The sequence below is a fragment of the Nerophis lumbriciformis genome, linkage group LG28 (genome assembly GCF_033978685.3).
Source record: "Nerophis lumbriciformis linkage group LG28, RoL_Nlum_v2.1, whole genome shotgun sequence".
Taxonomy (NCBI): domain Eukaryota; kingdom Metazoa; phylum Chordata; class Actinopteri; order Syngnathiformes; family Syngnathidae; genus Nerophis; species Nerophis lumbriciformis.
Window position 1 is genome coordinate 26,495,640 of NC_084575.2, and position 24,927 is coordinate 26,520,566.

Sequence of the window (24,927 nt, forward strand, 5' to 3'; positions counted from 1 at the left end):
CAAATTAATGATGTGCAATCAGGTAGACTATTTTTCAAGAAGTTGGTCTATGACAATTTTAATATAAAATTGCATTTGCACATACAAGTAATAAACGATGATTCATTGTGATTAATCAAAATTAAAGTGTGATGAATCTCATTTTAAAAATGAACAGTTGCAGTTAAATGTTTTGAAAAGTCCTAAAAAAATTGTGGAAAGTCAAATTTATCAGAACATATCCACTTCTTGTTCACCAATCTAATGAGCCCTATCATTGTTTTTTCTTAATACAAAGTAGAGATGCCTGAAAATATCGGCCTGCCGATATTATCGGCCGATAAATGCTTTAAAATGTAATATTATCGGTATCGGTTTCAAAAAGTAAAATTAATTACTTTTTAAAACGCCGCTGTACGGACCGGTACATATCCGGTAAAACACGTACGTAGGCCCTAGACTGAAGCCGTGTGCCTTCATTGTTTTTGTAGCTGTTGTTTTGAGGCATGTTTAAAAAATAATAATAATAATGCACTTTGTAAAAGTCAAAGTATAGTATTTCCCATAGTTGTAGTGAGTATTAGGATTATCTCAGGGAGAGCATGTCCCAAAAATCCAAGCTGCTGTTTTGAGGCATGTTAAAAAAAAATAATGCACTTTGTGACTTCAATAATAAATATGGCAGTGCCATGTTGGCACTTTTTTCCATAACTTTAGTTGAAGTTGTTGTCTTATTTTGGAAAACCTTGTTTTTGATTGATTGATTGAAACTTGTATTGGTAGATTGCACAGTACAGTACATATTCCGTACAATTGACCACTGAATTATAACACCCGAATAAGTTTTTCAACTTGTTTAAGTCATACTTGCCAACCCTCCCGAATTTTCCGGGAGACTCCCGAAATTCAGCGCCTCTCCCGAAAACCTCCCGGGACAAATATTCTCCCGATAATCTCCCGATTTTCAGCCGGAGCTGGAAGCCACGCCCCCTCCAGCTCCATGCGGACCTGAGTGAGGACAATCTTTTTTCATGACGGGAGGACAACAGGGTGACAAGAACTAAATCATCCAGACTAGAGATAAATTGTAGTATTATGTTTATTTTCCCTAAAAATAAATATATTTATTAATTTAAAAAAAAACAAAAAAAAACAAAATAAATGTTTACTATATTTTGCTAAAAACATCAAAATTAATTGTATTTTTATTTGTATTTTTTCGTGACTCCTTATTACATCCAGTCATATAATTATGCATTAAAATAAACATATTTGAAATAATTGATTTTAAATTATCATAATAATTCATTTAAAATTACCATATTTAATTATTAAAATAATTGCTTGTTTATCAACAACTTTAGCATTTTATTCATTACATTTTGAAACTCTCAGAAGCCAAGTTATGTTATATTCCTTAATATTTATTTATGCAAGTTTGAGGTATCAATTATCTAAACACAGTTTGTTTGCATATTTTCAGGATGTAGATATCTATATATATATACATACATATATATATATATATATATATATATATATATATATATATATATATATATATATATACATATATATATATATATGTATATATATATATATATACATACATATATATATATATATATATATATATATATATATATATATATATATATATATATATATATATATATATATATATATATATATATATACATACATACATATATATATATATATATATATATATATATATATATATATATATATATATATACATATATATATATATCCCGAAATCGGAGGTCTCAAGGTTGGCAAGTATGGTTTAAGTCAGGGTCCACGTTAATCAATGCATGGTAAAGTTGCATTGTTTCACCATCAAGAGGGGCATCACAACAAAATTAGGCATAATAATGTGTTAATTCCACAACTGTATATATCGGTATCGGTTGATATCGGAATCGGTAATTAAGAGTTGGACAATATCGGGATATCGGATATCGGCAAAAAAGCCATTATCGGACATCTCTAATAAAAAGCAATAAGCTCTTAAGGTTTGCTAGATTTTGACAACATAGGCCTGCACTCTGCCATCGAAGCAAATGTTTGTCATTCATGTACAGTATGTAAAAGAAAGAAATGACGACACAGTGTGAAGAATTTCCTTAATCTCCATTTCTTTTGTATGCAGCACTTTTCAGGATTCTGTTTTTATTTTATTGAAAAACTCCATCAGGATTTTGGCTTCCAGGGTTTCAAGGTTATGCACTGATGTGTTTTCAGAAGCACACAAACCAATTCTGTTTCTTGTGTCTAGCTTTCTTTTGGACTTGTCCCCAGGAGACCACCTCAGGTCATGAGCCTTCCATAGAAGATAAATGGCCCCCTTTTACTTTACTTACTTCACTTCTCTTGTGTCTGTTGCTAGATAATTGTAGTTTGCTCCCATCCAATCTATTTAGAAAGCCTTGTATAGCGTTGATTGCCTTTATACTGTAGCTTTTATGTTTATTTGATTTGTCACAATAGTAATCTGTATTCCGTGCTGTAGCTCCCCGTTGTATTGCTTTGCATGCGTGCGGCGTGCGATGGGCTCTAATAGGCTTGCTTTTGCAGTTCCCTCTGCTGCACCTGAAAATGTAGCCGTGGAGGTGATGAACAGCTCAGCGGTTAAGGTCAGCTGGACCCGTGTACACAAAGACAAGTTGCATGGACATCTGGGAGGCTACAGGGTAATACCTCAAAACAAACCCTTGTTTTCAGACACAGTTTAAAGGAACTGACCCTAACCTCGCTCCAAACATTTGATGTTCTCACCCCTACCATCCTCCTATACATCCCCCAGCTCAGTGCACACCACCAGGCACTAAACACGACATCTCTTTTATCGTTCTGTCACATACAGTCGCGATCAAAAGTTTACATACACTTGTAAAGAACATCATGTCATGGCTGTCTTGAGTTTCCAATCATTTCTACAACTCTTATTTTGTTGTGATAGAGTGATTGGAGCACATACTTGTTGGTCACAAAAAAAACATTCATGAAGTTTGGTTCTTTTATGAATTTATTATGGGTCTACTGAAAATGTGAGCAAATCTGCTGGGTCAAAAGTATACATACAGCATGCTTGCCAACCCCCCCGGACTTTCCGGGAGACTCCCGAAATTCAGCGCCTCTCCCGAAAACCTCCCGGGACAAATTTTCTCCCGAAAATCTCCCGAAATTCAAGCGGAGCTGGAGGCCACGCCCCCTCCGGCTCCATGCGGACCTGAGTCCGCGTTCCCACAATATAAATAACGTCTACAGTAAAGCAGTCCGTCTGCCGTAAACAGCAATGTTGTGAAGCTCTTAAACAGGACAATACTGCCATCTAGTGCATTTAATGAAAGCACTTTTGTGCGTGCCACACAGCAATGCATCATCAGAGAGGGTGTTCAGCATGGTTAGAAAGATAGTGACAGAGAATAGAACAAGGATGGATAATTCAACCCTTAACTCAACAATGAGTAGATGAGCGTTATGTGTGTGTATATGTGTAAATAAATGAACACTGAAATTCAAGTATTTCTTTTATTTATATATATATATATATATATATATATATATATATATATATATATATATATATATGTATCCATCCATCCATCCATTTACTACCGCTTATCCCCTTTGGGGTCGCGGGGATATATATATATATATATATATATATATATATATATATATATATATATATATATATATATATATATATATATATATATATATATATATGAAATACTTGACTTGGTGAATTCTAGCTGTAAATATACTCCTCCCCTCTTAACCACGCCCACAATCACACCCACAACCACGCCCACAATCACACCCACAACCACGCCCCCAACCACGCCCCCCGCACCCACCCCCCACCCCCCACCTCCCGAAATTGGAGGTCTCAAGGTTGGCAAGTATGACATACAACAATGTTAATATTTGCTTACATGTCCCTTGGCAAGTTTCACTGCAATAAGGCGCTTTTGGTAGCCATCCACAAGCTTCTGGTTGAATTGTTGACCACTCCTCTTGACAAAATTGGTGCAGTTCAGCTAAATGTGTTGGTTTTCTGACATGGACTTGTTTCTTCAGCATTGTCCTTTGGGAAGGCCATTCTAAAATCTTCATTCTAGCCTGATTTAGCCATTCCTTTACCACTATTGACGTGTGTTTGGGGTCATTGTCCTGTTGGAACACCCAACTGCGCCCAAGACCCAATCTCCGGGGCTGATGATTTTAGGTTGTCCTGAAGAATTTGGAGGTAATCCTCCTTTTTCATTGTCCCATTTAAATAACCAGTTCCATTGGCAGCAAAACAGGACCAGAGCATAATACTTCCACCACCATGCTTGACGGTAGTTATGGTGTTCCTGGGATTAAAGGCTTCACCTTTTCTCCTCCAAACATATTGCTGGGTATTGTGGCCACACAGCTCAATTTTTGTTTCATCTGACCACAGAACTTTCCTCCAGAAGGTGTTATTTCTATCCATGTGATTTCAGATGATACGAAAATTGAGCTGTTTGGCCACAATACCCAGCAATTATGTTTGGAGGAGAAAAGATGAGGCCTTTAATCCCAGGAACACCATTCCCAGTGTCAAGCATGGTGGTGGTAGTAGCTTTCTTTGTTGCGGAACGATCTCCCTCTCCATGTGAGACAGGCCCCTTCTTTGGCTATTTTTAAGACCCTTCTTAAAACCCATTTTTATTCACTGGCTTTTAACCCAGCATGAGACTTTGAACTGTTTTTAGCTTTTAAATTTTTGAACTGTCTTTAACTTTTAAACTGTTTTTATCTAACAAACTGTTCTTTGGGTCATTTATATTGGCTTTTTAAATGTGTATTTTTATTTCTGTTTTAAATGTTATTTTTTAGTCTGTCCTTTGCCTCCATTTCTTTGTGGTGTACAGCCCTTTGTTTTTCAACTGTGCTTGTTTTTAAAGGGCTTTATAAATAAAGTTCGTATGGTATGGTATGGTATTATGCTCTGGGCCTGTTTTGCTGCCAATGGAACTGGTGCTTTACAGAGAGTAAATGGGACAATGAAAAATGAGGATTACGTCCAAATTTTTCAGGACGACCTAAAATCATCAGCCCGGAGGTTGGGTCTTGGGCTCAGTTGGGTGTTTCAACAGGACAATGACCCCCAAACACACGTCAAAAGTGGTAAAGGAATGGCTAAATCAGGCTAGAATTAAGGTTTTAGAACGGCCTTCCCAAAGTCCTGACTTAAACGTGTGGACAATGCTGAAGAAACAAGTCCATGTCAGAAAACCAAGACATTTAGCTGAACTGCATCAATTTTGTTAAGAGGAGTGATCAAAAATTCAATCAGAAGCTTGTGGATGGCTACCAAAAGTGCCTTATTGCAGTGAAACTTGCCAAGGGACATGTAAGCAAATATTAACATTGCTGTATGTATACTTTTGACCCGGCAGATTTGGTCACATTTTCAGTAGACCCATAATAAATTCATAAAAGAACCAAACTTCATGAATGTTTTTAGTGACCAACAAGTATGTGCTCCGATCACTCTATCACAAACAAATAAGAGTTGTAGAAATGATTGGAAACTCAAGACAGCCATGACATTATGTTCTTTACAAGTGTATGTAAAGTTTTGATCGCGACTGTACATATAGGAACTGACTATCTCTTTCCCTGTCGTAGATAAACTGGTGGCGTCTGCGCAGTCTGCTGGATTCCAAAAAAAACCACGGGGACAAACACACGCTGACGTTTCCTGGCGACCACAACCATGCGGCCATACCTAGACTGCAACCCTTTTCCGAGTACAGCCTGATTGTCATGACCTTCAACGGGCGTGGCAATGGTCCTGGCAGTCATCCCGTCAACTTTAAAACCCCAGAATCAGGTAAGATTGAGTGGGGGGGGGAAAAAAACGAATCAAAGGCAAAATCTGGGGAAGCAAATGAAACTGGGTTGGAGACTTTGACTATTTACTGTGTGTATTACCTTCTTTGCCCCCGCAGTACCTGAGAAAAACGCTCTTTTCAGGGTGACGGACACGCAGAGACACTCTGTCTCTCTGGCCTGGGCACCACCCTCAGAGCCAAATGGGATTCTGACCGGGTATCTGCTAGAGTATCAGCTGAGTATGTATTCATTTTCTTCATACTCATTAGTAAGCCATATACTTGTAAAATGTTTTCAAATGGTTGTTTTCCCCTGTTTGTTTAAGTTAAAAGTACCACTGATAGTCACACACACACACTAGGTGCGGTGAAATTACCCTCTGCATTTGACCCATCTCCTTGTTCCACCATCTGGGAGGTGAGGGGAGCAGTGAGCAGCAACGGTGGCCGCGCTCGGGAATCATTTTGGTGATTTAACCCCCAATTCCAACCCTTGATGCTGAGTGCCAAGCAGGGTCCCATTTTTATAGTCTTTGGTATGACTCGGCCGGGGTTTGAACTCACGATCTACCGATCTCAGGGCGGACACTCTAACCACAAGGCCACTTTTGGGATGATACATGACCTTAGAACTAGTTGAATCCCACCTCTGTCATGGCCCGAGTGGGCATACTTGCCAACCTTGAGACCTCCGATTTCGGGAGGTGGGGTTGGGGGGTGGGGGTGTGGTCAGGGGTTGGGGGGGCGTGGTTGTGGGCGGGGGCGTGGTTAAGAGGGGAGGAGTATATTGACAGCTAGAATTCACCAAGTCAAGTATTTCATATATATATATATATATATATATATATATATATATATATATATATATATATATATATATGTACATTCTGAAAATATGCAAACAAAACTGTGTTTAGATAATTGATACTTCAAACTTGCATAAATAAATCTTAAGGAATATAACATAACTTGGCTTTTGAGAGCTTCAAAATGTAATGAATACAATGCAAAAGTTGTTGATAAACAAGCAATTATTTTAATAATTAAATGTGGTCATTTTAAATGAATTATATGGTCATTTATTTAAATTAATTATTATTATAATTAAAATTAATTACTTCAAATATGTTTATTTTAATGTATAATTCTATGGCTGGATGTAATAAGGAGTCAGAAAAAATACAAATAAAAACAATTATTTTGATGTTTTTAGCAAAATATAGTAAAAATGTATTTAGTTTTTTTTTGTAATTAATAAATATATTTATTTTTAGGTGAGATAAACATAATAATACAATGTATATCTAGTCTGGATAATTTAGTTCTTGTCACCCTGTTGTCCTCCCGTCATAAAAAAAAAGGCTGTCCTCACTCAGGTCCGCATGGAGCTGGAGGGGGCGTGGCCTCCAGCTCCGGCTGAAAATCGGGAGATTTTCGGGAGAATATTTGTCCCGGGAGGTTTTCGGGAGAGGCGCTGAATTTCGGGAGTCTCCCGGAAAATTCGGGAGGGTTGGCAAGTATGCGAGTGGGTCTGTGCCGGTCTTGCTAGCACTTAGCACTTAACACTTAAAAAGACGTAAGTCGATGAGAACACCTGCGTGCCGCCAGAAAACTAAAGGAAGAAAATAAATAAAAAACACCTATGTGCAATTACTGCTATCACGGCCGAGGCGCCGAAACAACCAAATAAACAAACACGTTTTGTCTCAGGCGGCAAAAAAAACAGAGCTTAACCTGATAAAAAGACAATCAAGATCAACATTGCCCTGGCTATTACAAACCCTGTTTCCATATGAGTTGGGAAATTGTGGTAGATGTAAATATAAACGGAATACAATGATTTGCAAATCACTTTCAACCCATATTCAGTTGAATATGCTACAAAGACAACATATTTGATGTTCAAACTGATAAACATTTTTTTTTTTTGCAAATAATCATTAACTTTAGAATTTGATGACAGCAACACGTGACAAAGAAGTTGGGAAAGGTGGCAATAAATACTGATAAAGTTGAGGAATGCTCATCAAACACTTATTTGGAACATCCCACAGGTGAACAGACAAATTGGGAACAGGTGGGTGCCATGATTGGGTATAAAAGTAGATTCCATGAAATGCTCAGTCATTCACAAACAAGGATGGGGCGAGGGTCACCACTTTGTCAACAAATGCGTGAGCAAATTTTTGAACAGTTTAAGAAAAACCTTTCTCAACCAGCTATTGCAAGGAATTTAGGGATTTCACCATCTACGTTCCGTAATATCATCAAAGGGTTCAGAGAATCTGGAGAAATCACTGCACGTAAGCAGCTAAGCCCGTGACCTTCGATCCCTCAGGCTGTACTGCATCAACAAGCGACACCAGTGTGTAAAGGATATTACCACATGGGCTCAGGAACACATCAGAAACCCACTGTCAGTAACTACAGTTGGTCGCTACATCTGTAAGTGCAAGTTAAAACTCTCCAATGCAAGGCGAAAACCGTTTATCAACAACACCCAGAAACGCTGTCAGCTTCGCTGGGCCTGAGCTCATCTAAGATGGACTGATACAAAGTGGAAAAGTGTTCTGTGGTCTGACGAGTCCACATTTCAAATTGTTTTTGGAAACTGTGGACGTCTTGTCCTCCGGACCAAAGAGGAAAAGAACCATCCGGCTTGTTATCGGCACAAAGTTGAAAAGCCAGCATCTATGATGGTATGGGGGTGTTTTAGTGCCCAAGACATGGGTAACTTACACATCTGTGAAGGCGCCATTAATGCTGAAAGGTACATACATATGTTGCCATCCAAACAACGTTACCATGGACGCCCTTGCTTATTTCAGCAAGACAATGCCAAGCCACATGTTACATCAATGTGGCTTCATAGTAAAAGAGTGCGGGTACTAGACTGGCCTGCCTGTAGTCCAGACCTGTCTCCCATTGAAAATGTGTGGCGCATTATGAAGCCTAAAATACCACAACGGAGACCCCCGGACTGTTGAACAACTTAACCTGTACATCAAGCAAGAATGGGAAATAATTCCACCTGAGAAACTTAAAAAATGTGTCTCCTCAGTTCCCAAACGTTTACTGAGTGTTGTTAAAAGGAAAGGCCATGTAACACAGTGGTGAACATGCCCTTTCCCAACTACTTTGGCACGTGTTGCAGCCATGAGATTCTAAGTTAATTATTATTTGCAAAAAAAAAACAAAGTTTATGAGTTTGAACATCATCTTTGTAGCATATTCAACTGAATATGGGTTGAAAAAGATTTGCAAATCATTGTATTCCGTTTATATTTACATCTAACACAATTTCCCAACCCATATGGAAACGGGGTTTGTACTTATTTTGGACCGATACTGCCTTGGCTGTCTTCCTGCTGGAACGAGTAAGGGAATTTCAACGCTCAGATCAAAATGATATGGCTAATGTGAGTGGTAGCAATAAATAGCCACCAGCTTGATATTTTCACTACTATTTGCTTCATAAAAACTCTCCCACCGGTCTTTCTCTGCTCCGGACCTGCATCCGCCCTGATACATTAGTAGTAGCATCATGATTGTAGCGCAGTCCAATAATCACTTGTTGATAGTAGTGTTGTCCCGATACCAATATTATAGTACCGGTACCAAAATTATTTTGATACTTTTCGGTACTTTTCTGTATTTTTCGAAATAAAGGAAACCACAAAAAATGGCATTATTGGCTTTATTTTAACAAAAAATCTTACTGTACATTAAACATATGTTTTTTATTGCAAGTTAGTCCTTAAATAAAATAGTGAACATACGAGACAACTTGTCTTTTATTAGTAAGTAAGCAAACAAAGACTCCTAATTAGTCTGCTGACATATTTTGTGTCATATTTTGTCAACATTATTAAGGACAAGTGGTAGCAAATTAATTATTAATCCACTTGTTCATTTACTGTTAATATCTGCTTACTTTCTCTTTCAACATGTTCTATCTACACTTCTGTTAAAATGTAATAATCACTTATTCTTCTGTTGTTTGGATGCTTTACATTAGTTTTGGATGATGCCACAAATTTGGGTATCAATCCGATACCAAGTCGTTACAGGATCATACATTGGTCATATTCAAAGTCCTCATGTGTCCAGGGACGTATTTCCTGAGTTTATAAACATAGTATAATATAATATGTGATGCCCAAAAATATTGATGTAATCACAGTAGTTTTGACTAGATACGCTACTGTAGTTGGTATCATTACAGTGACTATAGATCCACTGATGGCGTTGTTTACATTGTGACGCCGGTGAGCTATGGTGTGTAGTGAAGCATGTTTAACTATTCCTCGTCCTGCAGGGATGATACTTGAAAGAAACATACTTTATTTGTCGCCTTATAGGCGAGGATTAGTGATTTAGAAGCATACTTGCCAACCCTCCCGGATTTTCCGGGAGACTCCCGAAATTCAGCGCCTCTCCCGAAAACCTCCCGGGACAAATTTTCTCGCGAAAATCTCCCGAAATTCAGGCGGACCTGAGTGAGCCTGTTTTCACGTCCGCTTTCCCACAATATAAACAGCATGCCTACCCAATCACGTTATAACTGTAGAATGATGGAGGGCGAGTTCTTGGTTTCTTATGTGGGTTTATTGTTAGGCAGTTTCATTAACGTCCTCCCAGCGCGGCAACAACACACAACAACAGCAGTCACATTTTTGTCTACCGTAAAGCAGTTTGTCTGCCGTAAACAGCAATGTTGTGACACTCTTAAACAGGACAAAACTGCCATCTACTGTACATGCATATGTGACAATAACATCTAGGGCTTTTAGAGCGTGCAGTGCACAACTGCGCACACAACAAGGAGACGAAGCAGAATGCATCATCAGAGAGGGTGTTCAGCATGGTTAGAAAAATAGTGACAGAGAATAGAACAAGGATGGACAAATCAACCCTTAACTCAACAATGAGTAAATGAGTGTTATGTGTGTGTATATATGTGTAAATAAATTAACAATGAAATTCAAGTATTTCTCTTATTTATATATATATACATATATATATATATATATATATATATATATATATATATATATATATATATATATATATATATATATATATATATATATATATATATATATATATATATAAATATATATATATATATATATATATATATATATATAAAATAAAATAAAAAAAATATATATATATATAGCTAGAATTCACTGAAAGTCAAGTATTTCTTTATATATATATATAAAATAAAAATAAAAATATATATATATATAGCTAGAATTCACTGAAAGTCAAGTATTTCTTTATATATATATATATATATATATTTGAAATACTTCATTGGTGAATTCTAGCTGTAAATATACTCCTCCCCTCTTAACCACGCCCCCGCCCCACCCCCGAACACGCCCCCCCACCCCCACCTCCCGAAATCGGAGGTCTCAAGGTTGGCAAGTATGTTTAGAAGTACCTAAAACACTTCCGACTGCGGTTGACCTTCAGCCGCTAGCTAGCTAGTCATGTCTTAAAACATCTCTTCCAGAGGGCGTTTCAGTGTTATAGTGCCTCTTTTATCGTTAGTTTGTAAGCCAAAATGTTCTCCCTTTTCTGTCTACACACTGTGTCTGCTTGTAAGTACTCCGTGATTGTGCGCTGCCGAACATGCTCGTCTGCTGGTAAAACCAGCAATGACACGACGTGACGACCACGGGGTAATAGTAGAGGCGGTATAGTACCGAATATGATTCATTAGTATCGCGGTACTATCCTAATACCGGTATACAGTACAACCCTAGTTGATAGTGTCTGCTATTAAACATCAGCATAGTAAATAAGTAGGTAATATTTGTGCCAATATTACAGCGGACATCAGTATGACGCTATATCAATCAATCAATCAATGTTTATTTACATAGCCCTAAATCACGAGTGTCTGAAAGGGCTGCACAAGCCACAACGACATCCTCGGTTCAGACCCCACATAAGGGCAAGGAAAAACTCACAACCCAATGGGATGTCAATGTGAATGACTATGAAAAACCTTGGAGAGGACCGCAGATGTGGGTGACACCCCCCCTCTATGGGAGACCGGATGCAATGGACGTCGAGTGGGTCTAGCATAATATCGTGGAAGTCCAGTCCATAGTGGATCTAACATAATAGTGAGAGTCCAGTCCATAGTGGATCTAACATAATAGTGAGAGTCCAGACCATAGTGGATATAACATAATAGTGAGAGTCCAGTCCACAGTGGATCTAACATAATAGTGAGAGTCCAGTCCATAGTGGATCTAACATAATAGTGAGAGTCCAGTCCATAGTGGATCTAACAAAGTAGTGATAGTCCAGTCCATAGTGGATCTAACATAATAGTGTGAGAGTCCAGTCCATAGTGGATCTAACATAATAGTGAGAGTTCAGTCCATATTGGATCTAACATAATAGTGAGAGTCCAGTCCATAGTGGATCTAACATAATAGTGAGAGTCCAGTCCATAGTGGATCTAACATAATATAGTGAGAGTCCAGTCCATAGTGGATCTACCATAATAGTGAGAGTCCAGTCCATAGTGGATCTAACATAAAAGTGAGAGCCCAGTCCATAGTGGATCTAACATAATAGTGAGAGTCCAGTCCATAGTGGATCTAACATAATAGTGAGAGTCCAGTCCATAGTGGATCTAACATAATAGTGAGAGTCCAGTCCATAGTGGATCTAACATAATATAGTGAGAGTCCAGTCCATAGTGGATCTACCATAATAGTGAGAGTCCAGTCCATAGTGGATCTAACATAAAAGTGAGAGCCCAGTCCATAGTGGATCTAACATAATAGTGAGAGTCCAGTCCATAGTGGATCTAACATAATATAGTGAGAGTCCAGTCCATAGTGGATCTACCATAATAGTGAGAGTCCAGTCCATAGTGGATCTAACATAAAAGTGAGAGCCCAGTCCATAGTGGATCTAACATAATAGTGAGAGTCCAGTCCATAGTGGATCTAACATAATAGTGAGAGTCCAGTCCATAGTGGATCTAACATAATAGTGTGAGAGTCCAGTCCATAGTGGATCTAGCATAATATTGTGAGAGTCCAGTCCATAGTGGATCTAACATAATAGTGTGAGAGTCCAGTCCATAGTGGATCTAACAAAATAGTGAGAGTCCAGTCCATAGTGGATCCAACATAATAGTGAGAGTCCAGTCCATATTGCATCTAACATAATAGTGAGAGTCCAGTCCATATTGGATCCAACATAATAGTGAGAGTCCAGTCCATATTGCATCTAACATAATAGTGAGAGTCCAGTCCATAGTGGATCTAACAAAATAGTGAGAGTCCAGTCTATAGTGGATCTAACATAATAGTGAGAGTCCAGTCCATAGTGGATCTAGCATAATAGTGTGAGAGTCCAGTCCATAGTGGATCTAACATAATAGTGAGAGTCCAGTCCATAGTGGATCCAACATAATAGTGAGAGTCCAGTCCATAGTGGATTTAACATAATAGTGAGAGTTCAGTCCATAGTGGATCTAACATAATAGTGAGAGTCCAGTCCATAGTGGATCTAACATAATAGTGAGAGTTTCAGTCTATAGTGGATCTAACATAAAAGTGAGAGTCCAGTCCATAGTAGATCTAACATAATAGTGTGAGAGTCCAGTCCATAGTGGATCTAACAAAATAGTGAGAGTCCAGTCCATAGTGGATCTAACATAATAGTGAGAGTCCAGTCCATATTGGATCCAACATAATAGTGAGAGTCCAGTCCATATTGCATCTAACATAATAGTGAGAGTCCAGTCCATAGTGGATCTAACATAATAGTGAGAGTCCAGTCTATAGTGGATCTAACATAATAGTGAGAGTCCAGTCCATAGTGGATCTAACATAATAGTGTGAGAGTCCAGTCCATAGTGGATCTAACATAATAGTGAGAGTCCAGTCCATAGTGGATCCAACATAATAGTGAGAGTCCAGTCCATAGTGGATTTAACATAATAGTGAGAGTTCAGTCCATAGTGGATCTAACATAAAAGTGAGAGTCCAGTCCATAGTAGATCTAACATGATAGTGTGAGAGTCCAGTCCATAGTGGATCTAACATAATAGTGTGAGAGTCCAGTCCATGGTGGATCTAACATAATAGTGAGAGTCCAGTCCATAGTGGATCTAACATAATAATGTGAGAGTCCAGTCCATGGTGGATCTAACATAATAGTGAGAGTCCAGTCCATAGTGGATCTAACTTAATATTGAGAGTCCAGTCCATAGTAGATCTAACTTAATATTGAGAGTCCAGTCCATAGTGGGGCCAGCAGGAAACCATCCCGAGCAGAGACAGGTCAGCAGCGCAGAGAAGTTCCCAACCGATGCACAGGCGAGCGGTCCACCCCGGGTCCCGACTCTGGACAGCCAGCACTTCATCCATGGCCACCGGACCTGTGCCCCCCCCCTTCCACAAGGGAGAAGGGGGGCAGAGCGAAAAAGAAAAGAAACGGCAGATCAACTGGTCCAAAAAGGGGGTCTATTTAAAGGTTAGAGTATACAAATGAGTTTTAAGATGGGACTTAAATGCTTCTACTGAGGAAGCATCTCTAACTGTTACCGGGAGGGCATTCCATAGTACTGAAATGTGGTCTACTTAGGGCAAAACACGACCGCTTTGGTCCACCGGCGCCGCCAAAATCCACCAAAACTGAACGTTCCTAAGTGGGGCTTTAAGAGTGTTAACTCCTTTGACTAATTAGCTCCCTAAACACGTAGATATTTTCAGAGCTTTGATGAGCTCTTGATTGCCTAACCCGTGATCCCTCTCACAGACAGGAAAACGGTTATGCCATCCTAATAAGAGTGAGTCAGGGATGCGTGTATCGGAAGGACGTCAGGTTAATGTCCGTCTGTTCCCACGTCATGATCATCCCTTAATTCGTGCTGAGCAAGGCCACCGTGTCAGAGCCTCCGAGAGTTCTGTTTTACTGACCCCGTCTTGTCGCAGGGGACATCTCCACAGTAGCTCACCTTCTCACTGGGATTAAATCACTGGACAAACACTGCCCTCAAACAACAGTGTACAAAAGCAAATCTCAGAACTAACTTTCAACATCACCTTATGGCCCCTTTCCTTGGCTGCAGTAATTAAGTTTGTTTTGGCAACAGGGGAAGAGGACCAAATGTCACAAGGCATAGGGGCCGATTTACATTTCTGCCAGTGGGTGCTCGGTTTGTGTGTATTAGTGTTGTCCTGATACCAATACTGTGGTACGGGGACCACCAAAGTATTTTGGTACTTTTCGGTACTTTTCAGTACTTTCCGGTACTTTTCTAAATACAAACCCCGTTTCCATATGAGTTGGGAAATTGTGTTAGATGTAAATACAAACGGAATACAATGATTTGCAAATCATTTTCAACCCATATTCAGTTGAATATGCTACAAAGACGACATATTTGATGTTCAAACTGATAAACATTGACTGATAAACGTGACAAAGAAGTTGGGAAAGGTGGCAATAAATACTGAAAAAGTTAAGGAATGCTCATCAAACACTTATTTGGAACATCCCACAAATTGGGAACAGGTGGGTGCCATGATTGGGTATAAAAGTGGATTCCATGAAATGCTCAGTCATTCACAAACAAGGATGGGGCGAGGGTCACCACTTTGTTAACAAATGCGTGAGCAAATTGTTGAACGGTTTAAGAAAAACCTTTCTCAACCAGCTATTGCAAGTAATTTAGGGATTTGACCATCTACGGTCCGTAATATCATCAAAGGGTTCAGAGAATCTGGAGAGATAACTGCACGTAAGCAGCTAAGCCCGTGACCTTCGATCCCTCAGGCTGTACTGCATCAACAAGCGACATCAGTGTGTAAAGGATATCACCACATGGGCTCAGGAACACTTCAGAAACCCACTGTCAGTAACTACAGTTGGTCGCTACATCTGTAAGTGCAAGTTAAAACTCTCCTATGCAAGGCGAAAACTGTTTATCAACAACACCCAGAAACGCCGTCGGCTTTGCTGGGCCTGAGCTCATCTAAGATGGACTGATACAAAGTGGAAAAAGTGTTCTGTGGTCTGACGAGTCCACATTTCAAATTGTTTTTGGAAACTGTGGACGTCATGTCCTCCGGACCAAAGAGGAAAAGAACCATCCGGATTGTTATAGGCGCAAAGTTGAAAAGCCAGCATGTGTGATGGTATGGGGGTGTATTAGTGCCCAAGACATGGGTAACTTACACATCTGTGAAGGCGCCATTAATGCTGAAAGGTACATACAGGTTTTGGAGCAACATATGTTGCCATCCAAGCAACGTTACCGTGGACGCCCCTGCTTATTTTAGCAAGACAATGCCAAGTAACGTGTTACATCAACGTGGCTTCATAGTAAAAGAGTGCGGGTACTATACTGGCCTGCCTGTAGTCCAGACCTGTCTCCCATTGAAAATGTGTGGCGCATTATGAAGCCTAAAATAGCACAACGGAGACCCCCGGACTGTTGAAGAACTCAAGCTGTACATCAAGCAAGAATGGGAAAGAATTCCACCTGAGAAGCTTAAAAATGTGTCTTCTCAGTTCCCAAACGTTTACTGAGTGTTGTTAAAAGGAAAGGCCATGTAACACAGTGGTGAACATGCCCTTTCCCAACTACTTTGTCACGTGTTGCAGCCATGAAATTCTAAGTTAATTATTATTTGCAAAAAAAAAAAAAAGTTTATGAGTTTGAACATCAAATATATTGTCTTTGTAGTGCATTCAATTGAATATGGGTTGAAAAGGATTTGCAAATCATTGTATTCTGTTTATATTTACATCTAACACAATTTCCCAACTCATACGGAAACGGGGTTTGTAGATTGAAAGTTGCCATCAATCCCACGCGGGTGCTCAGCATTGTCCGTGGGTGCTCGGGCCCCGAAGCACCCACGGGATCGGCGCCTATGTCACAAAGTATTTCGGGAGAGTACGCTTTCATTGTACCTCGGCCATAAGCCTGATTGACTCATTGAAGTGTGACTATGTTCAAGTCCTCTGAAGGATAATATAGCCCAGCTGCCAAGGTTTTTTTTACCAGCGAAACAAGTGGAGTTTCAAGCTGAGAAGCAGCTGTTGCGGGACTGTACCCACCTGCACAACGCCGTTAATAGCTTTACATCTTACAGGTTTAACTGAAAGGCTTGTGGCATTTTTTTTTTTTTTCCGACACGCAGGAATATTAGCATGGTGATTAAAATAGTTTGTGGGTGGTCCTTTGAAGTGTAAAATTGTTTGATCATGGTATCAAATAATCAGCGGCTTATTGATCACTGTGGAGCATGCAAACGGCAGATGTGGAAGCGGTGGTTGTTTTCGTCATTGCAGTTGGAGATTGACCCTCTTAACTTGTTAATCATTTTAAGACATTCTGAAAAAAAAAAAAAAATGACTGCATGTCGAATTTATATAATGTGATAATGTACTTTAAAGTCTGTATTTTTTATTTCAAGAGCATGTTAATCGCACACCCTGTATGACACTCACACTGCAAAAACTGAAATCTAAGTAAGATTAAATATCTCAAATAAGGGTAATATTTGCTTATTTTCTGTATTATAAGATTCAATCCCGGGCTCGGGATCTTTCTGTGTGGAGTTGGCATGTTCTCCCCGTGACTGCGTGGGTTCCCTCCGGGTACTCCGGCTTCCTCCCACCTCCAAAGACATGCACCTGGGGATAAGTTGATTGGCAACACTAAATTGGCCCTAGTGTGCGGATGTGAGTGTGAATGTTGTCTGTCTATCTGTGTTGGCCCTGCGATGAGGTGGCGACTTGTCCAGGGTGTACCCCGCCTTCCGCCCGATTGTAGCTGAGATAGGCTCCAGCGCCCCCCGCGACCCCAAAGGGAATAAGCGGTAGAAAATGGATGGATGGAAGATAATTCTCCTCACGAAGCAGATTTGATGTTAGAGTGTTTTACTTGTTTTAAAGGCCTACTGAAATGACATTTGTTTATTTAAACGGGGATAGCAGATCCATTCTATGTGTCATACTTGATCATTTCGCGATATTGCCATATTTTTGCTGAAAGGATTTAGTATAGAACAACGACGATAAAGTTTGCAACTTTTGGTCGCTGATAAAAAAAAGCCTCGTCTAGCGTGACGTCACAAGTTGAAAGTCTCCTCACATTTCCCCGTTGTTTACACCAGCAGCGAGAGCGATTGGGACCGAGAAAGCGACGATTACCCCATTAATTTGAGCCAGGATGAAAGATTTGTGGATGAGGAACGCGAGAGTGAAGGATTAGAGTGCAGTGCAGGACGCATCTTTTTTCGCTCTGACCGTAACTTAGGTACAAGGGCTCATTGGATTCCACACTATCTCCTTTTTCTATTGTGGATCACGGATTTGTATTTTAAACCACCTCAGATACTATATCCTCTTGAAAATGAGAGTCGAGAACGTGAAATGGACATTCACAGTGACTTTTATCTCCACGACAATACATCGGCGAAGCACTTTAGCTACGGAGCTAACGTGATCGCATCGTGCTTAACTGCAGATAGAAACTAAATAAATAAACCCCTGACTGGAAGGATAGACAGAAAATCAACAATACTATTAAACCATGGACCTGTAACTACACGGTTAATGCTTTCCAGCCTGGCGAAGCTTAACAATGCTGTTGCTAACGACGCCATTGAATCTAACTTAGCTACAGACCTCGACAGAGCTATGATAAAAACTTTAGCTCTCCACCTACGCCAGCCCTCATCTGCTCATCAACACCGAAGCTCACCTGCGTTCCAGCGATCGACAGAGCGACGAAGGACTTCACCCGATCATCGATGCGGTCGGCGGCTAGCGTCGGATAGCGCGTCTGCTATCCAAGTCAAAGTCATCCTGGTTGTGTTGCTGTAGCCAGACGCTAATACACCGATCGCATCTACAGCTTTCTTCTTTGCAGTCTCCATTGTTCATTAAACAAATTGTAAAAGATTCACCAACACAGATGTCCAGAATACTGTGGAATTTTGCGATGAAAACTGAGCTTTTTGTATTGGAAACAATGGCGTCCCAATACTTCTGTTTCAACCATCGACGTCACGCGCGTACGTCATCATACATAGACGTTTTCAACCGGAAGTTTCGCAGGAAATTTAAAATTGCACTTTATAAGTTAACCTGGCCGTATTGGCTTGTGTTGCAATGTTAAGATTTCATCATTGATATATAAACTATCAGACTGCGTGGTCGGTAGTAGTGGGTTTCAGTAGGCCTTTAAGTGTTTTGGTCCTAAATGATCTCAGTGAGATATTACAGCTTGTTGCTGAGATTTTATGACCTATATTGAGTAAAAAAAATGCTTGAAACTAGAATATCAACTGTTGCAAAGCTGTGTCATCAACACTCACAAGTACAAAACTGCTTTTTCAAAGTAATATTTTGTTATTTCAAGCGTGAAATAAAAAATAAAAAAACATGACTTTGACACATTTGTGTCTCATAGTGGCGTTGTTTCAATGAAACAATAGAACATACGTACTCATATAGTAGTACAGTTGGCACAGTACAGTAAACTGACAGTTAATATTTAAACATTTCACATGTGACATTTTAAACTATTTTGAACAGAAATAGTTCATACACATTCAGGTAAATTCTTCAAAATTCTAATAAAAAACATTTGGCCGGGGGCCGGGCTGTATATATATATATATATATATATATATATATATATATATATATATATATATATATATATATATATATATTCCTTGCTGACTAATTGACTGAAAGAGCACGCACTTGGCGCGATGATGTCATGTTATCGATGGAAAAATGCATTTTTAGACAATATGATTTGCCTGAGCGGCTAGGAGACCCCGAGAGTAACAAGCGGTTGCCTTGTTGCCTTTACATTAAGAAAAATAAACTACTTTTTAGTATAAGTTTGCTGGTTTCAAGAAATGTAATGCCGAGCGCATATCATTATGTCAAGATAATGGCACTAGAATTACTTAATATTTTAACATATTGAGAAAAAAGGTCTCTTTTTTTTTTTTTCTATCAAAAAAAGTGCACTTGTTATTACTGAGAATATACTTATTTTAAGGTATTTTTGGGTTCATTGAGGTTAGCTAATTTGACTTGTTTTGGAAAGTCTTGACATTTTCTTGTTCTAATGGCAGATTATTTTCCTTAGTTCAAGTAAAATACCCCTAATTATTTTTTTTTTTCCTTGTTTTTGAACACTGACTTTTTGCAGTGCAGTCCATATGTAAAAAGGGCATTCCTGGGGAATGGCGTGGCGCGGTTGGGAGAGTGGCCGTGCCAGCAACCTGAGGGTTCCTGGTTCGATCCCTACCTTCTACCAACCTCGTCACGTCCGTTGTGTCCTTGAGCAAGACACTTCACCCTTGCTCCTGATGAGTCGTGGTTAGGGGCCTTGCATGGCAGCTCCCGCCATCAGTGTGTGAATGGGTGAATGTGGAAATAGTGTCAAAGCGCTTTGAGTACCTTGAAGGTAGAAAAGCGCTATACAAGTATCACCCATTTACCATTTACCATTCCAAGCCATGAATAGCCAGCAAAAATGGACAAAAAGTGTATAGTGAATGGCAAACTAGCTACACAACCCTGGCAGGTCGCTCTCTCTGCAATTTGATTGATTGATTCAAACTTTTATTAGTAAATTGCACAGTACAGTACATATTCCGTACAATTAACCACTAAATGGTAACACCCGAATAACCCCAAAACCAGTGGTTTGTAGAATCCCGGGTGTTAATAACCCTCGAATGTAAAGCAAACTCTTATTTAGTGTGTTTATTTAAGCTGCCGCATTAACCTCATCATACTAGCGTAATATAACACCAGTAAGGCGTAATAATACCTCTGGTCTGTATTGCAATTGCATAATAAAACTAACCAAACAAAATGTTATCTTCACGTTTGGCTGCATATGAGTCATCGCTCCCATTTGGTACATTTTGACTATGCATGTTTGCATATATATATTTTTTTACTCTTAATCAACTGTGCCAATGTTAGAGCAATGAAAGTTCTCTAGACACACGAAACGTGTAAATATTTTAGTGTGTCAATAAACTCTCCTCAAAATATGCATTGCTGAAGCTTATCCATTTCACTGCTCAGCGTGATGTCGGCAAGTTATTCGTCACCTGCAGCTATGTTGTTTTGATGTCATGTAATAGGTCAACCGGAAAAAAAAATGCCACCTCTGCAACAAGCGCAAAGGGGACATGTTGACCTCTCGCTTTGTGGATTCAGAGATAGTCTGGCCAAAAATCCAACTACCCCATGTGCATGTAAACTGGGACAAGTAGAGGGAGTCGCGTCATCAGCAGTTTCTCAAGTAATGTCTGTCACTACAACATATTTTAGAAATATTCTCCATGACTCAGTATCGTGTATATTTTAAGTGACCTTGTTTTAAACGTTTCCTATTTTTTCCTGGAAATTATAATAGGGTATTAGGTCGATTTATCTCGGAAGAATATGCATGTTTTAATGTAGCCTACTTGTTTGAAAACACAATGAAATGAGAAGGTGTGTCCAAACTTTTGGCCTGTACTTTTTTATATATATATTTATACAGTATATATGTATTTATATCCTTTACCTTATATATATTATATATATATATATATATATATATATATATATATATATATATATATATATATATATATATATGTATGTATATATATGTGTATATATATATATATATATATATATATATATATATATATATATATATATATATATATATATATATATATATATATATCCATAGTGGATCTAACATAATAGTGAGAGTCCAGTCCATAGTGGATCTAACATTATAGTGTGAGAGTCCAGTCCATAGTGGACCTAACATAATAGTGAGAGTCCAGTCCATAGTGGATCTAACATAATAGTGAGAGTCCAGTCCATAGTGGGGCCAGCAGGAGATCATCTTGAGCGGAGACAAGTCAGCAGCACAGAGACGTCTCCAACTGATGCACAGATGAGTGGTCCACCCTGGGTCCCGACTTTGAACAGCTAGCGCCTAATCTGTGGTCACCAAATCTGTGCCCCCCCCTCCACTAAGGACAGGGGGGCAGAGCAGAAAAGAAACGGCAGATCAATTGGTCTAAAAGTGGGGTCTATTTAAAGGTTTGAGTATACAAATGAGTTTTAAGATGGGACTTAAATGCTTCTACTGAGGTAGCATCTCTAACTGTTACTGGGAGGGCATTCCAGAGTACTGGAGCCCGAATAGAAAACGCTTCATAGCCTGCAGTCTTTTTTTGGGCTCTGGGAATCACTAATAAACCGAAGTTCTTTGAACGTAGATTTCTTGCCGGGACATATGGTACAATACAATCAGCAAGATAGGATGGAGCTAGACCGTGTAGTATTTTATGCGTAAGTAGTAAAACCTTAAAGTCACATCTTAAGTGCACAGGAAGCCAGTGCAGGTGAGCCAGTATAGGTATATATATATATATATATATATATATATATATATATATATATATATATATATATATATATATATATATTTAAAGGTGTGTACAGTACAGGCGTAATATGATCAAATGTTCTTGTTCTTGTCAAAGTCTAGCAGCCGCATTTTGTACCAACTGTAATCTTTTAATGCTAGACATAGGGAGACCCGAAAATAATACGTTACAGTATTCGAGACGAGACGTAACGAACGCATGAATAATGATCTCAGCGTCGCTAGTGGACAAAATCGAACACATTTTAGCGATATTACGGAGATGAAAGAAGGCCGTTTTAGTAACACTCTTAATGTGAGACTCAAAGGAGAGAGTTGGGTCGAAGATAATACCCAGATTCTTTACCGAGTCGCCTTGTGTAATTGTTTGCTTGTCAAATGTTAAGGTGGTATTATTAAATAAATGTCGGTGTTTAGCAGGACCGATAATCAGCATTTCCGTTTTCTTAGCGTTGAGTTGCAAAAAGTTAGCGGACATCCATTGTTTAATTTCATTAAGACACGCCTCCAGCTGACTACAATCCAAATAAAAAGAAATGAAAACAACTAACATTCATCAACACATCTGAACACACTTAGATGGACCAAAAGTTGGTACAGTTGAGTAACAGTATCGTTTCCCAGGTACTGGGGTATGTGAAAGGTACCAATCCCTCAGCAATGCTACATTCTAGTTAATGGCAGTTTAAAGGCCTACTGAAATGCGATTTTCTTATTTAAACGGGGATAGCAGGTCCATTCTATATGTCATACTTGATCATTCTGCGATATTGCCATCATTTTGCTGAAAGGATTTAGTAGAGAACATCGACGATAAAGTTCGCAACTTTTGGTCGCTGATAAAAAAAGCCTTGCCTGTACCGGAAGTAGCAGACGAGTAGCGTGACGTCACAGGTTGTGGAGCTCCTCACATCTGCACATTGTTCACAATCATGGCCACCAGCAGCGAGAGCGATTCGGACCGAGAAAGCGACGATTTCCCCATTAATTTGAGCGAAGATGAAAAATTTGTGGATGAGGAAAGTGAGAGTGAAGGACTAGAGGGCAGTGGGAGCGATTCAGATAGGGAAGATGCTGTGAGAGGCGAGTGGGACCTGATATTCAGCTAAAACAGTAAATAAAAACAAGACATATATATACTCTATTAGCCACAACACAACCAGGCTTATATTTAATATGCCACAAATTAATCCCGCATAACAAACACCTCCCCCCTCCCGTCCATATAACACGCCAATACAACTCAAACACCTGCACAACACACTCAATCCCACAGCCCAAAGTACCGTTCACCTCCCCAAAGTTCATACAGCACATACTGTATATTTCCCCAAAGTCCCTAAAGTTACGTACGTGACATGCACATAGCGGCACGCACGTACGGGCAAGCGATCAAATGTTTGGAAGCCGCAGCTGCATGCGTACTCACGGTACCGCGTCTGCGCGTCCAACTCAAAGTCCTCCTGGTAAGAGTCTCTGTTGTCCCAGTTCTCCACAGGCCAATGGTAAAGCTTGACTGTCATCTTTCGGGAATGTAAACAATGAAACACCGGCTGTGTTATCCGGCACAACAGTCAGGAGGTGCATTCTACGGCGGGGGTGCGTTATCCGGCACAACACCTGCCGCAATACACCGCTTCCCACCTACAGCTTTCTTCTTTGCTGTCTCCATTGTTCATTGAACAAATTGCAAAAGATTCACCAACGCAGATGTCCAGAATACTGTGGAATTTTGCGATGAAAACAGACGACTTATTAGCTGGCCACCATGCTGTCCCAAAATGTCCTCTACAATCCATAACGTCACGCGCATGCGTCATCATACCGAGACGTTTTCAGCAGGATATTTCGCGCAAAATTTAAAATTGCACTTTAGTAAGCTAACCGTATTGGCATGTGTTGCAATGTTAAGATTTCATCATTGATATATAAACTATCAGACTGCGTGGTCGGTAGTTGTGGGTTTCAGTAGGCCTTTAACAAACAGTAGTTAGCAACTGCATCTGTTATTCCTGAGTCTTTACGAAAATGGCATGCTTAAGTCATGGATTGTAACCTTCACTCGTCATCTTGTTATTCACTGTAGGTAACGACACAGAGGAGGTCGGACCACTGCAGACTGTAGACATCAGCAAACCTGACACCACCAAGTGGACCCTGCGGGACTTGGAACCTTTAAGCAAGTACACGTTCCACCTGCGTTCCTGCACCACTGCGGGCTGCGGGCCTGTTGTCACCGAGGAGAGCACCACCACCCTTGAAACAAGTAAGGACTTTGGTTTAGGCATCGACGAACAGGTTGATGCTAAGTCGCTTGAGAGAGAACAAGATTGGAGTTATAGCACTTCAGCGCAGGCGACTCACAAAGCCATTTTTTGTTTTCTAAGTCAGTGTTTTTCAAACTTTTTTGAGCCAAGGCACATTTTTTGTCATTGAAAAAATGCAGAGGCACACCACCAGCAGAAAACATAAAAAATATTAATCTCAGCAGCATACTTGCCAACCCTCCCGGATTTTCCGGGAGACTCCCGAAATTCAGCGCCTCTCCCGAAA

The 24,927-nt window shown here is 39.6% G+C and overlaps 1 protein-coding gene across 9 annotated transcripts in view; it reads left to right on the plus strand.

Moving 5' to 3' along the window:
- chl1b (cell adhesion molecule L1-like b) overlaps window positions 1–24,927 on the plus strand; it is a 389,182-nt gene that overhangs the window by 194,233 nt on the left and 170,022 nt on the right. For all 9 annotated transcript variants that reach the window (XM_061923977.1, XM_061923976.1, XM_061923971.1 and 6 more), the window contains 4 exons: window positions 2,581–2,696; window positions 5,674–5,878; window positions 5,997–6,119; window positions 24,461–24,640. In XM_061923977.1, the coding sequence (XP_061779961.1) occupies window positions 2,581–2,696; window positions 5,674–5,878; window positions 5,997–6,119; window positions 24,461–24,640 (624 nt within the window). The remainder of the gene's footprint in view (window positions 1–2,580; window positions 2,697–5,673; window positions 5,879–5,996; window positions 6,120–24,460; window positions 24,641–24,927) is intronic.